The sequence below is a fragment of the Quercus lobata genome, chromosome 6 (genome assembly GCF_001633185.2).
Source record: "Quercus lobata isolate SW786 chromosome 6, ValleyOak3.0 Primary Assembly, whole genome shotgun sequence".
In the NCBI taxonomy this organism is placed as follows: Eukaryota; Viridiplantae; Streptophyta; class Magnoliopsida; order Fagales; family Fagaceae; genus Quercus; species Quercus lobata.
This window is the reverse complement of record NC_044909.1, coordinates 43,892,193-43,907,496: the sequence shown is the minus strand read 5'-3', so window position 1 is coordinate 43,907,496 and position 15,304 is coordinate 43,892,193. Positions and strand designations below refer to the sequence as shown.

Sequence of the window (15,304 nt, the reverse complement as noted above, 5' to 3'; positions counted from 1 at the left end):
AAGAGTCCATTTAGGAACAGCTTATTTAGCTAAAACTGAAAAAATTTTACTGAAAGTACTGCAAATAAAGCTAAAAGGTAATTGAAATAGTACAATGAGGCCCATGAATAGTACCAAAAAGTGCAATAGGATTCATGAATAGTAGTAAAAATAAGCTAAATAATAAAAAAAGTTGGTTTTTAAAGCCAATTCCAAACGCAACCTAAGTGCCCTAGATGCTAACATTAGCACAAGAAAAAAAAAAGGAAAAAAAGAAAAATGAGGGAGGTCTCATAACAAAAGTAAACTCAATACGTATTATCGCTTATATCAATTTTAAGCTAATTACAAATTTAAGCCCAATTGTTAATATGATGATTAGCCAATTGATATATACATAAATACAAAAGCAAATCCCAAAACAATTAGAAGCACCCAAACACCATGAAGTGATTACGGAGTGAGAAATTGGGCAAAATATTCTCCGAGGACTATAGCACCAAATTGATTTCACTAATAAGGATAGTTGCAATACATCTCACTTGCAAACTCTCCAAACTATGTAAATAACAATGTATTCGAGCTTTTCACTCTTGCTCACAATTTATTACTCCAGTATTTTCTCATTGCTAACCACTGGTTTCGCAAGTTGAGTCACCAACCGCATGACCAAGTCTATTTGGCCACTCCAAATCCTCTTGAAGATTTAGGAATTGCTTCAGTGGTTCCCAACACGAAAGAACACCCAAGGTATCTATGTGTGTAAAGTTTTAATCTCCCCTCTAAGGATTTGACAATTTGAGAGTGTGAAAGGTAGAGAGAATTGAAATATTCTCAAGTGGCACACCAGAAATAAGAACAAATTAAATATTGACTTTTTGTTTCATTTGGTTTTATGTTTCAAGAATTTTCTAATTAAAAAATAAATATTTTTGTATCTTTTGGTTCAGTGTTTCAAGACTTTTTATCCTTCACACATACCCACAAAACTTGTTGCATTTTAATTCACCATTTTCACATTTCAAACTTCTACCCCTTTAAATATATATATATATATATATATATATATATATAACTATAGCCCTTCATGACATCCCATGTCAAATACACATAGACCAAAAATGATGTCATTTACCTTCAATATTTCTACAACACCTACCTAGCTCTAACATTGCGTCTCATCTAATTCTAACTCGTATGAGTTGGCTACAACCAAGGAAGGAGGGCTTGCATTTTATATTGAGTGACAATGACAATTACGATTTTGACGTTAAGGTCGGATATTGTGGATTTGTGGGTTTTGTAAATGATGTGATTGATTGTGGATGTTTGAAATGTGTGTTTTGTTTTAAAATTAAGGAGAAAGAGAGATAAATTTTATATCAACTTTTATTCTATTCTATAATATTCCTCCAAAGTTGTTTTTTCTCATTACTTCAATTGAATAATTTTTTTTAAAAAAAAAAATACAAAATAGAAATTCTACTCTAACCTAATCTAATTGTATATGTGTGTGAAATTCTCTCTTGGAGACTTAAATCACAGTCCTTACCTCTCACACACCACAAGCACTTATACATATGGAGTGATCATCATGCCAAGGATGTGTGATGGTACTTCAATTGAATAATGATAGTAGATATGCGTGTTTTGGGTAATTTGGTTGGATATTTTCTGTTTTGTATATATAAGTAGAGAGAATATTTGGTGTGCAATGTAAAGCCATATTCTACCATGATTTAATTTTAAATATCTATAAGACACATGCATACACACTTGCCCATACCATGTCTTAATGTTGCACAATCGATGAACGGAAGACGGTCAAAGAGTTTGGCATACTTTCATTTCATAGTATGAAATATATGAATATAACAAAAATTAGTTGATTTTCATGGTCCCGTTACTCTTTTGCATTTATTTTTGGTTTCGTGATTTAAAAATAATAATAATAATAATCTTACCTTAAGAAGGTCACAAATATGCGATGAAGCTACTTAATTAATTTTCAATATTTCAAAATGTATATGTTTCTTTACTCTATTTTATTTTATTTTTTCTTTATAATATATGTACAACATTATCCAAAACTGTTTTACATAAAATATTACAAAATTATCCATGCATCGCACGGGCATTTTACTGATTCAAAAATAAAAATAAAAATTACTTGACAACATGTAAGAGAATATTTAACATATTATAGAACATAATGATGAGCGATTGAACCAAGTAATTTTGAAGTCTTTTTTGAAGTGTGGTTTTTTTTATAAACTTTTTACTTGAATAAAATAAATAATTTTTAGTTAGAAGAATATTGAACTTATGATGAGATAATTTATATGAATTGTTATTTTATTTGTGAATGATGAGAAACCAACTACAGTATTTAGCTTTGCAACCATGAATATTTTCAAAACTAGAATTCGCAACAAAATATAAGATGATTTCCTAAGAAACTCTTTGATAATGTAAATTAAAAGAAAATTTGTATTAAAAATTATTAAAGGGATTTTTTTATTTTTTTAAAAAAAAAATCAAACTGGAGATCCATGTTAATAGGTGATGATTAAGTTAAAATTTTAATAAAGGAATACTTTGCATATTTTCTTTTGTTTACATTACATTGTACTACATAAATACTAATTTAGATTTTCATATATTAAGTAAGTTTGGATCTTATTATATATTTTATTCTTGAATGGTGAAAATTTTTGGATACATACTTTGATCACAAGATGAAATCCTGTTCAGTCCCAACTCATACAAGTGACAATTATTCCAAAATCTTTGGACAATCACATCGTTTCACAATAGTTCCAATGTCTATGCAGTCTGCAGACTGCACTACTTTTTTTGTTGGGTAGAAGTAATTTACGAAAATACAATGTACTTCTAATAGATTTAAGTCCAAAGAGAGGCCAGAGGCCCTAAGATACAACAAAAAGATCATCTCTATCTTAATCAAAGAGCAGAACAAGAGGAACATAAAAACCACAAAATAAATAAGCTCCCAAAATGACAATTACATCACAACACTAACCGTTTAACTGAGGCCTCTAAAAATGAAAACTTTTGAGCACAACTTTATCACTCTTAATTAGCTCGAAGACACATACATCTCCTATTTGCAGACCATTATCTCTTGCAAATGCAAACCAACCAGCAGACAACTGACTTGATAACAAATGTGGATAAATCAACAACTTCACCGGCCATGATTTATCCCCAACTTGAAGCATCACTTTCTGTTTATGTGTAATATTACCTCTTTTGATAAAGCTAAACGGTATTTTCTGTACAAAACAGATAGTCAATAGTTAATGACAGAACAAGAAATATAATTTTTCTTAAGGGGGCAGCTAAATGTATCTTTTTATTCCTATATTGCTAACTCTCTCAATGCAGATGCAAAAATAGTTTGTTTTGGGAAAAAGAACATCTAATAAAGAAATTAACTTATGTGTTTTTATAAACCTATACCAAAATCAATGGTTATATATGGAAAAATAGTTAATATTAAAAGAAGAAGATAAAAAAGGGGGAGACAACCATACATTAAAGAATATTTATACTGTTTGTTAATAATAAAAAATTAAAATATATATATATATATGAAGGGGCCATTAGCCCATTACCAAAAATCTACTCAAAATTTTTTTTTCTTTATATAAATAAATTAACACTAAAATAGAGGGGGAGGGGTTTTTTCAGAAAAGCCGGGGGCACTTTTGTGTGTATAGCAGTCGAGAGACAATGTTTGTATATAATTCAATTGTTGCAAAAAGTGGGGATTCAAACATTGGTTCTCATAAAGGAGACCAAGCAATGCAACAAAGCTACAAAACTCTTGACTGTGAGACAAAGTATTATTCATTGAACAATAGTAATTTTCTTTTTCCTGATTGATTAATGATCTATATATTGAAAGAGGATTAGTAGATGGGCATCATAACATATATGGTTGATGTTGCATTTTCAATTCTTATGTTTTATAAATTATGATTCTGGAATTTACTGTGTTAGGTACTAAAGATTTAGGATTAAATGGTTAGAATCATATTTTGTATATGTTGGCAAACCGAGAACAAAACATGTCTAGTCTATGTGTTAGACAATGCTCAAAGGTGTATGTTTCAAGCTTCAAGTTCGAGCTTACTGCAGAAAAGAGGAGATAGAATCTGCCAAGCTCGATTGATAATCGCAAAAAAAGAAATTCTATAGATTTTTAAATCAGGCCCAAGCTCGCAAAATCGTTTAGGGTTTCAATTTAACTTGTCCACATATAAAAGGAAAACCCTAACTATATTTTTCAGACTTTTGGAAAGACGTATGTGTTACTCTTTGTGAGATTTGAGAGGTTTTGTACCTTCTAACTACATAAGCGTCTATCGAAGCAAGATAGAACCTAGTTACTGCTACAAAGATCAACAACTAAGGGTGATCTGAAACCTTTGAGTGGGATCTCAAAGTCACAAGCGTGGGTACTTGTGTTGCAGTAAATCCAAGAAGAGAAGGAGTCCGTGGATTCGGAGCTTGCACGTGGTTGTATCAGTAAGTTACTATTTGAGGTAGCAACAAATTTAGGGTTAAATTTGACTGTAAAAACTTTAATTCTCTTATAGTAGATTTGCTTTACCTTGAGGATTGCTAGGTCAAATCATCGCTAGGTCAAATCATCGCTAGGTTTTTACCTTGAAATGATTCGTTTCATCGGTTTTCCTAGGTCATCATATCATATCGTAGTGTTATTTACTTTTCAACTGCTGTGCATGATATGATTTATAACTATTTAACCTAGATCTGAATAATATTGATGGCTCTACTCAAGCAAGAAAACTCTTATCAACCTGTAGCTTTTAATCTGATGGGTGTTCTCCTGCGCTAAAGGGAGTTGATATTCTTTTTGAGCATAATATAGAAGTGTTTCATGCGAATTAGTATAAGAATATGTTGTTCATAACCTTACCAATGCACGCTCCATAAAACTTGACCTTATAATGACTTCAAAGAAGGGATTCTCTGAGGTGAATTTGTGGGGAGCTTCAACAACTCTTAAGAGCCCTTGAAGATGAAGGCTTTTGAGTAACATGCTTATTGATGCTCTCCTTGTGTATCCACTGTTTGAACTTGCCTGTGTTAGATCAACTAAAACAATGAGTATTTTCTGTTCATTATTGCTCGTATGATCAATTGTAAATTTCAATTTTGAGTTTGTCTTGGACTCAATTAGATTGACTCAAATACAAATGCATTTAAGCTAAGTGGGCTATTGAATTAATAATTGAAAAGATTTCTTACCTGGATCCCGGTGCCTATTTGCATCTTCAGCGTCTCGGAAAATGACAACTTTCAGTGAAATTTCAATGCCCTTTATAAACTCAAATACACAAACATCACCTACTTCCAAGTTATTATCTCGGACAAATGCCTTCCAACCACTACAAAGTTCTGCTTTTTGTCTTCCATAGGCTTCTCTAAAATTGTATTTGACAGACCAAATTTTACTTCCTGAAGCTTGAAGGATGACATCTTCATGCTTCTCACTGAAATGTTTCTTTGCAAAGTCGAGAGGTATAACCTAAAGAGGGGTAGGAGGAGAGAATGATAATTAATGCATATTTCTTTCAAATTGAAGGTTACTAAACTTGTGATTCTCCAGCATGCCTTGAATTGAAAGCTTACCAAGTTGTTGTTGCCATAAATGTATGATGGTTGCAGGACAATCATAAAATACGGATTTTCTGATTTGAAAGCACAAGCTCTCTTAAGTGCTCTAGCTTTTTCAATGTAAGTCAGTCCTTGCGTCTCCCTAAAACCATGAGATTCAGGGCACCTAGGAGAATCAGGCATGCCTCTACCTTCTTCTTTAGCAGAAAAATTAAGCCCCCCTGTCCGAGATCAACATTCAAGAAGAACGTAAATAACCTGACCCAAGCTTAGTAATTTGACCTGAATAACAAATAACATAAGCAGAAATGAGTCCTAATGTATACCTTCAAACCTTCGCATGGAACTAGATAAGTTTAAGTTTCTCTTTAACTTACTGATCTTCCTGTCAATAGATTGTGTTCCTTGAGGTTCAGTTGTGAAATTTCCTTGAGAATGTCGAAGGTATTTGGTTGTGGATTTGTAACCTGAGCTAGACATGCCAATTTCATGGTTGCTAGGATACTCAAATTCATATTTAAGAGTTCTCTTGGGTTCAACTTGATTAACTCCATTGTCAAGAGCTGATCACACAACATAAAAGAAATTGAATATATGAAGTCATGCAAATTAATGGAGAACTAATTTGAAAAATTCAGCAGATTCCTCACCTGGCACTGGCAGTGGGAGGCAATGTTCTTCACTGACACGGAAAATGACCACTTTGAAAGACATTTTAGTGCCCTCGGACAGTCCAAAGACACAAACATCACCTACTTCCAGATTATTGTCTTTTGCAAATGTTCTCCAACCACATTTGAAGAAAATTTTTGGTTTTGTAGCAAACATTTGGCAAGTATACTTAACAGGCCATTTTCTCCCATCAGAAATGCAAAGGATGGCATCCCCATGCTTCTTATTCAAATATCTACTCGCAAAGTCGATTGGTATACTCTAGGGGAAAAAGTTAATGAAGAAGAAGATGAAAAAGATTATAAGGAATACTACTTTTCCCATCAAGACAGAAACTGAAAAGTAGCTCTGAAAGAATGCATTGCTGCCAAATTTCCTCTCTTTAATGTATCTTGTCATGCAAAGTGAACTTTGTAGAAGTTGTGATGATCAAGTAGCTATTAAATTGTCCTAAAAAAGAAGTAGCTGTTAAATTGGAAGCTTACCAAGCACAATTTAGGATGCAAGTACGTTGGTTGCATGACAACCATGAAATATGGATCTCTAGGTTTGAAGGCACTTGCTCTCGGAAGAGCTCTAGCTATTTTGCTGTTGTTCAGTGGCTGGATCCTTCTAACAACCTTAGAATTCGAGCATTGCTCAGTGGTAGAAATGCCCTTAAGACCTTTTGCTGAAAAATTAAGTTAAACATGATTATGAGAACAGTATAAACAAGGCTCTTTGACCCATACCTGATTATGAGGCATTTGCATAGTAGAAGTGCTAGCAATTTTACCGGTTGGATTAGTTTTCATCTTCTTGTGAGGTCGAAGACATGGTAGTGGTGATTTATCCCTTCTTTTTGGGCATGGTGGAAACCAACCTAGGATTTCAATGGCACTATCACACTCAATTTCTTCCATCTTAGGACCTTGAAATTCTTCATTAAGCTTGCTCTCCTCAACATGAGAGCTATTAAGAGAATATTCTATTTCTGTTGCACTTGCATCAAATATGAGTACATGGAAGTGGGAATTTCCTTCATATCTGAAGACTAGTAAGTGTCCTTGCTTCACAGAATAATACTTTGCAAATTCTTGCCAACCTTTTTTTAACCAAACCTCACCATCATGTTCTGTCATTTCTACTTTCCATTCTGCACCACTCGGGAGCTTAAGAAATGCCAAGTTTGACATTCCTTGTCCATATTTCCTTGAAAACTTTGTAGGGATCCTCTGTAAAGATTGAATCTTTGATTAACTTTGCACATAAAATCTACCAGGCTAGTATTAAATGCACACAACCTGTTATAACTTCTTCTTTTTTTTTAAGTCTTTCTAAAAATCCCTGTTATCACTAAACAAAAAAAAACATTGCTTCTGTTTCTTAATAGGTTGCTTGGGAGAACCATCAGCAGGAGAATGGAATGAGAAGGAAATGGCCACTTCCAGTCACCATTACCATATTTGGAACTTTAAATTGGAGTGTTAGGGGGAATGGTTCTTTCGGTCTTTCCATTACACTAATCAAAATATTTCCTGCATTTTATCTTTATTCGATTAAAATGCAAATAAATACTCCCCCCCACCCCCCCCCCAACCCCAAAAAAAAAAATAAATAAATAAATAAATAAAACTTCATTCCTTTCTACTATCATAAAGTTATACTCCATTTTATATTTAAGGGCAAAAGGCCAATAGATATGCCATGCCATCACCTCCAAAAAGGTGCACTAATTTTGTTCTTAGGAGTTAGGAGAAGGAAATAGGCAGCCACTGTTATCCTATTTTGAAGTTCAAAATTGGCATCAGGGTGTTCAAATGTATATTTTATTTTCAACATATCTTTATTCCTTTATTCTTTCTCTTACCACTCAAGTCCCTCTCTCTTTTTTTCTCAAAAAAAAAAATCCTCCTCTCTTTAACTTTTATTTAAATAATATTTTTTGTGTTTATCATCTAGGCTCTAGCAGCAATCACAATAGAGGTGGTAAAACCACTGAAAAGCTATTTTAGCACCTCAAATCATAAAAATCGTGCTATATCAAAAATGTTATATCTAAAATAATTTTTAGCTATAAGTAACAACTCTTTTTTTAAAATGATTTTTATTGTCTCCTTCCTCCCAACCTCTCACTCTTTTTTTTTTAAATGATTTTTATTAATGCGTTGGGTTGTTTATATTATTTTTATTTTAATGGGTTGTATGTAAAAATAGTTGAGTTGTTTATATTATTTTTATTTTAATAGATTGTATGTAAAAATAGAAAATTTGATGTATAATATATTATAAAGTGTTAAAAGTTAAATTTAATCTAAATAGTCTAAAGTTCTTCGCACTTTATAATTTATATTAAAAAATTTGACTTTAACCATCATTGATGCAGTTGAGTGCTAAAATAGCACTTTCGCACTCTGGGTGAACAAAAAAATGAAGCATTAATTAGTTATATTAAAAAAAATAAAAGTGGTGGAGTTTGAGAAGAAGCAGCAGAAGCTGAGGAGGAGATCGGCGAAAATGGTGGCGACAACGGCACTGTGTTGACGACAGCAGCAACCCGAGCAAGAGCAAGTTAGTATGTTATTGAGAGATTATTAGATCTGAAACCCAATAAAATTTTTTTTTGGGTCCGGTATGAATTTTTTGGCCTAAATCCCATGCATTTCCTTGTATGGCCGGAATGACCCGATACAAAACCAAAAAAAAAAATAAATAATCCATTTGGCTTGTGTTTGACCCGATTAATTTTACAAAGTATATATAAAAGCATCAAGTTATTAAATCACAAACACAGAGTTACAGAGATGGATATGCTTACAAGCTTCCCATCTAGCAGAGAATGGTTGAGAATTATCTTGAAGAAGTGTGGAGCATTTGACATAACTGCTGAACTGTCAGTGTCACTACCGCTTGAGCCACGAGAACTTCAGAAAGTCACGTATAGTCTTTAGTAAATACGAGTAGTTGCTTGTGTTGAGGTTGGGTGGTGGTTGTGCTCTATAAATATGCAATTTATCATACATTCATAGTTCTCTCTGATTGTTGATTCAGATGGTGAACCGCAAGTACTGTAATGAATGAGCTACCATTTTTCTTTTTTTCTTTTTTTATTTATAACAAGCTATACAGACCTTTAAGTATATGATTATTTCCTCAAGTACACGCATGGATTTCATATGACTTGAACCACGGTAGATACCACTTACCAGTCCAAATGGATGTGCTGGATACTTTTCAGAAGGCATTTTTATTGCTCTGGTTCTGGTTTTAAAGCAGCGTAGCAAACTTCAACCAACCCCAACTTCTTTGTTTGGATGAATTAATATCGATATATAATGATTTACTCAACCACAGAGAAAGTACAAAAAAATAACCAGAACCAAAAATGTTATGCCTAGCTGCAATAAAAATAAATAAGATATTTTATCCAAATGGTGTCGGTGCCTTTAACAGGCATTTAATCGACCAAACCTTATTCCTACTATCATTTGTTACATTTGAGGTCCAATAAATAAAGGACAAATTGGGCTGGGCCTAAGACAGTTAACTGAGCCCAACATATTTAATCCAATAAAAATATGATTAGAGCAGCCCAATCCCTTTGATAGTCTAGCTATAATAGCTAAGCATAATCAACCGCACTTGGTGCTCTCACATGTCTACCCAAAAGAAAAGAAAGGAACCCAATATAGTATCTACTTCTGTTTAAACCTAAACTCCAGCAGCAAGATTGGTTGCTTCCTTTCAAAACGAGACAGAAGAGGAAGGTCAAAAGACTCAAAAGTGACTCCAATACCGAGGGAACCAGAGGATAAGCTTGCACAGTTTAAGAAAGAAGAGCGGGGAAAACAGGAGCAAGAAAAAGGAGAGGCGGTTCTTCTTTATTCACACTGAGCTTGGTTGCTGGAGCAAAAGAGAAACTAAAGGGTAAAAAAGAGGGGTCCAAGGTCCATAGGGATCTCTATAAAAGTAAAAGGTGAGGCTGAACATAAGATACATACAATGATCAGATTAGCAGAACACATCAAGGATAACACACACATATCATCAACCAGAGAAAGCCATGACAAAGTAGTTCTTAAGCTACTAGAAGTTGTACTCCCCTCTCAATCATCACTCTCATCTACCAAATTGGCACCTCTTCACTTTCCCATTTTCCTTTCATGGTATGCTGACAATGACATGCATATTCGAAAATAAAGTAAAACTGCCCCTAAAAGTTCCGAACTGAATTGAAGCAAAAGATTTCTCTTCAAGCCTAAGTTCATCCGAATATTGTTATTAGGACCCCGAATTTTCAAGTTTATAAGTTGGCTTATTTTTAGAAGTCCCACTAATGAGCGAGTTTCCTTAGTTAAAAATTAATAAATACTCAATTATGAGCGAGTTCCTTTAGTTAAAAATTAATAAATATTCAATTATGAGCTATAGTATGCACTTTTAAAATACATATGATAATGATTCATTAACTTACATACATAAATTCATTATACTTATGTATGTTTTTTTTTGGATATATGTGTACAGTTTATTTTATGAAAAATATATAAAAATATTATTTAATAAAGCGTTAAGTGCATCTTAACCATTGCCTGCATTCGTTAAAAAAAGAATTCATTTTTCAAATAAGTTATATGCATCTTTTTGAAGCATACCTTTTTTTTTTTTTTTTTTTTTTCCTAAATGCAATTACGCTATTAGGTTTTTAAAATTTTTAAACCAAATATGTCAATCCTCTTTGTGGGGCCAGAGAATTTGTGGACCGGCCCACTTACTATTAGGACCCAAGGCTCGTACCGAGGAGAGTAGTTGCCGAGGACAAGTAGCGAAAGTCCAAATGGCCTAGAGATGCAGCCGAGGATGACCCTGTCCTCGGCATCCCGAGAACTAAAAGGGAATAATGGCACGTCATCAAAAGCAGCCTCCAAAGTGCTCCCAAAAGGAAAGGCGAGTGGAATGGGACTCGCATGGGGATGCGGTGTGGGAATGATTCAAGGAAAAGACGTCACCTCCGCATTGAATGCGCCATCAAACGCCCAAGCCACATTGATGGGAAAAGATTCCTGAACAATGTGGTTTCGGTTATTGCAACTAACAGAAAGTGGAGGGAGGCGACTGATGGGACGGGTACTCGAGTAGTCACCTGCCTGATCAACAGATGGAAGGTCAGGATCAACTGAGAAGGGCTATATAATGTAAGGGCTTATGTGCCAAAAGGGGGTCGGAGGAATGGTACCTAAAAAGAAAAGAGGAATAATAAGAACATCAAGCTCAATGGACAAGGTCCATGGAAAAACTTAGTTCACCTCTGTGCGTCCATTATGAACACCATGACTAACCACCGTCCGGTGACCGAGGCCTAGCCTTTCAGCCCACTCTCTACAAATTTTATTGTTTGGGCCTTTAATGTACGAACCCAATATCAGTTTGGATTCGTTACAAATTGAGTCCTTACAATTGGTGCCGTTTGTGGGAAAGGCTTGTGCATTGGCACAGGCGGTGGATCGAGCTCCTGTCAAACAAGGGCCTGAGAAAGCCCCTCCGTCAATTCCAGCAACATGTTATTGTTGTCCTAATATAAAGTTCCACTAGGGGCTACGTTTCGAAGCACTAGTGGCACGGGCAATTCTTGGGGCTTCCAACGTCATGTCAACGCCCCACCCTTTGGTCGAGGGACTAATCCTCGAAACTACTTAAAGAGAATCTAAGTTTTGGACAGAACCAAGGTATTTAATGGTCTTCGGACTCAAACTTATGAGGAAACCAACTACTTAAAGAGAATCTAAGTTTTGGACAGAACCAAGGTATTGCATGGTTCTCGGATTCAAGCCTATAGGGAAACCAACTACTTAAAGAGAATCTAAGTTTTGGACAAAACCAAGGTATTGCATGGTCCTCGGACTCAAACCTATGGGGAAACCAACTACTTAAAGAGAATCTAAGTTTTGGACAGAATCAAGGTATTGCATGGTCCTCGAACTCAAGCCTATAGGGAAACCAATTACTTAAAGAGAATCTAAGTTTTGGACAGAACCAAGGTATTGCATGGTCCTCAAACTCAAGCCTATGGGGAAACCAACTACTTAAAGAGAATCTAAGTTTTGGACAGAATCAAGGTATTGCATGGTTCTTGGACTCAAACTTATGGAGAAACCAACTACTTAAAGAGAATCTAAGTTTTGGACAGAACCAAGGTATTGCATGGTTCTCGGACTCAAACCTATGGGGAAACCAACTACTTAAAGAGAATCTAAGTTCGAATAGAACCAAGGTCTTGCATGGTCCTCGGACTCAAGCCTATGGGGAAACTAGATACTCCAAGAAAATCTAAGTACCAAACACGGCCCAAAAATATGCACGGCACCTTGGATGATGCCTTTAGTCCCTCAGAAGTATGTTTAGGTACAAATTCAAACTCTGAGATATGATCCCAAGTATATCATGTGCACAACTATCCATACATGTTAAGATAACTAGATCAAAAACCATGAGATTCGCAACAATAGTAAATATCGGCAAGGAAAACTAACATGTAATTTAAAGGAAAAATGAAGAAAAGAATTTCATATAAGTGGTCAAAGAGTTCAACTGCAAGCAAACTCTAAAGTCCCCAAAACAAAAGGGAAACTAGTTAACAATTAAACTAGAAACAAATACAAAAGTTGGCCAGGGTTTCTACTTCTTCGATTTCGTTTTGGCCACATCCTGGGAAGGCCGAGAGGGATTAGCCTCGGGGCCCTAGGAGACATCCCCTTCTTGGGAAGGCTAAGCAGGATCAGTCTCGGTGCTCTTGGGGACATCAGTAAAGGGAATGGCCTGAAGGGGCTGAACAAAGATGGTTGGCTCCTCGACACCAGAGATCTGAGCGCTGACCGTAGACTCGGCAGCCTCTTGAGGCATCTCAAGATTCAGACCTCCAGGTGCTTCTGTCGCATCATAAGGCTCTCCTCCCTCAGTCGACTCGCCAGGAATGACGACGATCTGAGCAGCTTCTGACTGAGCAGCCTCAGCCTCCTTTGGAACGCTCACAGCCTCGGAGCTAGCGGAGGCGGTCTCACGAATGGCGAAAGGATAAAATATGCTCTCCGTCTTCCACAAATCGGACGAAGCCTCCACCCCAACTCGTTTGAGGGCCTCGTTCCAAACCTGGGAGCAGTATAGCCTGCATACACCAAGGATTTGAGTTTTAAGGTGGGCTTGGGTTTCAGCCACCCCCGCCTCGTAGCCCTCCTCCTCGGCCTTGTCCCTAGCGGTTTCGGCCTCAGTCCTGGCAAACTCAGCCTCCACCTTGGCCCTCACGGCTTCATCCCTGGCAAATTCCGCCACGCCCTTAGTATTGTCTGCCTCGATCAGTTTCTTCTTTAAATCACTGATCTGCTCCTTAACAATCTGCAATTGCTCCTCGACAGCAAGTAGACGCTTCGTCTGTTCCACGGCCTGTTTTTGGGCACCAGACAAACCTGCCTTGGCACTATCCCTGGCTCTGGCAGCCTCTATTAAGTCCTCCCTGGCCTTCGTGAGGTCAGTCTCGAAAGTTTTGAGGGTCCGCGCAGCATCTATACGTTTATTGCGCTCAAGCTCGGCGGTCTTACTCTGCCCCTTAACTTCTTCCTCCATCCTATAGGTAGCCTGAATAGCCTGCCAATTGAAACAAAAATATTATGAACGAGAATCTAGGAGTAAGAATCGACAGAGTTATAAGTCTTAGGAGCCTTACCATACCCAAGTACCTCTTCGCACTAAGGAAAACCTCCTGCATCTTCATATTCTTCAACTCTTCCATATCAGTAGGAAGCAGTAGGGTCCTCCCTAACGCGTCGACCACATAACCGCCTTCGCCATCTCCAAGGTTCCTCATGGATGCGTCTTCCAACAATGGCTCCCTGTGGAGCATTGGGGCGAGAAGCCAAGCACTCGGCGCGAATTGGGCATCGATCCCTTTCCCCTGGCTTTGATGCCCGATCTTTAACTGTTTTCGAGCTCGCGGGGCTTCGTCCCCTTCCTGAGAGGATTGGGATTTCCCGATATCCATTAGTTCCTTACCCTTGGGACTCCTCTTTCTCTTTGGGTCAGTGGGCTCAGGCCCAGGAAGCAGAGCTAATTGAGGAGGAGCAGGAAGTTTCTGGCGGGGATATTGTGGCTGCGACTTGGAAGAGGAAGACCTAGTCTGCACAAGCTGAGGCTGGGGTGGGGGAGTTGGAACACTGGATTGCGACTTTCCCTGTGCACCCTTCCCCGGCTGACCCTCAATGAGGTCGAATAAGCTGGTCGGGGGTTTTCTCTTAAGACCTATCTCGGCTCGAGAGGATGTTCCAGCTGACAACAGCTCCTCTTCGGACAAGTCAGGGTCACCCAAATCACCAGAAGGATCCTCGGATGGGTCAGCTTAATCAAATACTCCAAATCCCTTTTCGGACAAACCTAAATCACCTTCGTCCTCCGCTGCTTGGTGAGATGAGGAAGAGCCCACCAACGGGATGCCCTCCGGGACAGGAGATCCTTCGGATATCAAAAACCCGTGCTCGACTACAGTGATTTTCGGAAGCCGAGGATGGTTAGCGCTAATCATGTGCTTTGGGTCGACAAATGACTTCTGGATGGAATCATACCCTAAGATTTTGTGAGCGGCTCTGACTTGACCAGCCTCGTCATTTACAAAAATAGCCGCTTGAAAAACAGTCTCCAAATCCACCCGGTTGACCAGATGAAAATGTCGGTGAAAGGCGTGTGTATCTGCAAAAAAAAAAGGAGCATGTATATGGTTAGCAACCGAACCACACTAAATTAAGACGACGCAAAGGATTGGCACCTTCCTACTCTCTACGCCCCACTTGGTTCTCCCTCCACCATTGGGCAAGGAAGGCTATCGTGCTATTCCCCAGATACAATAAGATAATCCTTGTTCAACCCTTTGTTGGATTCGGGGAGGCATTGGATTAGCCGAACCCTATCGTCTCTCGTCTTCATGTAGTAGGATTTGCCCCTCAAATTTTGGAGATTGTAG

The 15,304-nt window shown here is 37.1% G+C and overlaps 1 protein-coding gene across 1 annotated transcript; it reads right to left on the bottom strand.

The window, feature by feature from the left end:
- Positions 1 to 2,785: 2,785 nt before the first annotated feature.
- LOC115994073 (B3 domain-containing transcription factor VRN1-like) lies at positions 2,786 to 9,376 on the bottom strand. The gene is made up of 9 exons (XM_031118094.1): positions 9,119 to 9,376; positions 7,097 to 7,535; positions 6,807 to 6,991; positions 6,300 to 6,582; positions 5,976 to 6,212; positions 5,665 to 5,870; positions 5,281 to 5,560; positions 4,949 to 5,113; positions 2,786 to 3,275 (listed from the first exon to the last, which is right to left on the bottom strand). Exons 1-8 carry the CDS (start codon positions 9,179 to 9,181, stop codon positions 5,025 to 5,027), a joined length of 1,782 nt encoding a protein of 593 aa, XP_030973954.1. The 5' UTR covers positions 9,182 to 9,376; the 3' UTR covers positions 2,786 to 3,275; positions 4,949 to 5,024.
- Between the last annotated feature and the right edge of the window lie 5,928 nt (positions 9,377 to 15,304).

Coding starts and splice junctions, on each gene's coding strand:
- LOC115994073 (XM_031118094.1), bottom strand. CDS start 9,181: ATGTCAAATGCTCCACACTTCTTCAAGATAATTCTCAACCATTCTCTG. Junction 6,213..6,299: donor CCTCCCACTGCCAGTGCCAG/GTGAGGAATCTG, acceptor TTGTGTGATCAG/CTCTTGACAATGGAGTTAAT. Junction 5,871..5,975: donor TTCCATGCGAAGGTTTGAAG/GTATACATTAGG, acceptor GATCTCGGACAG/GGGGGCTTAATTTTTCTGCT.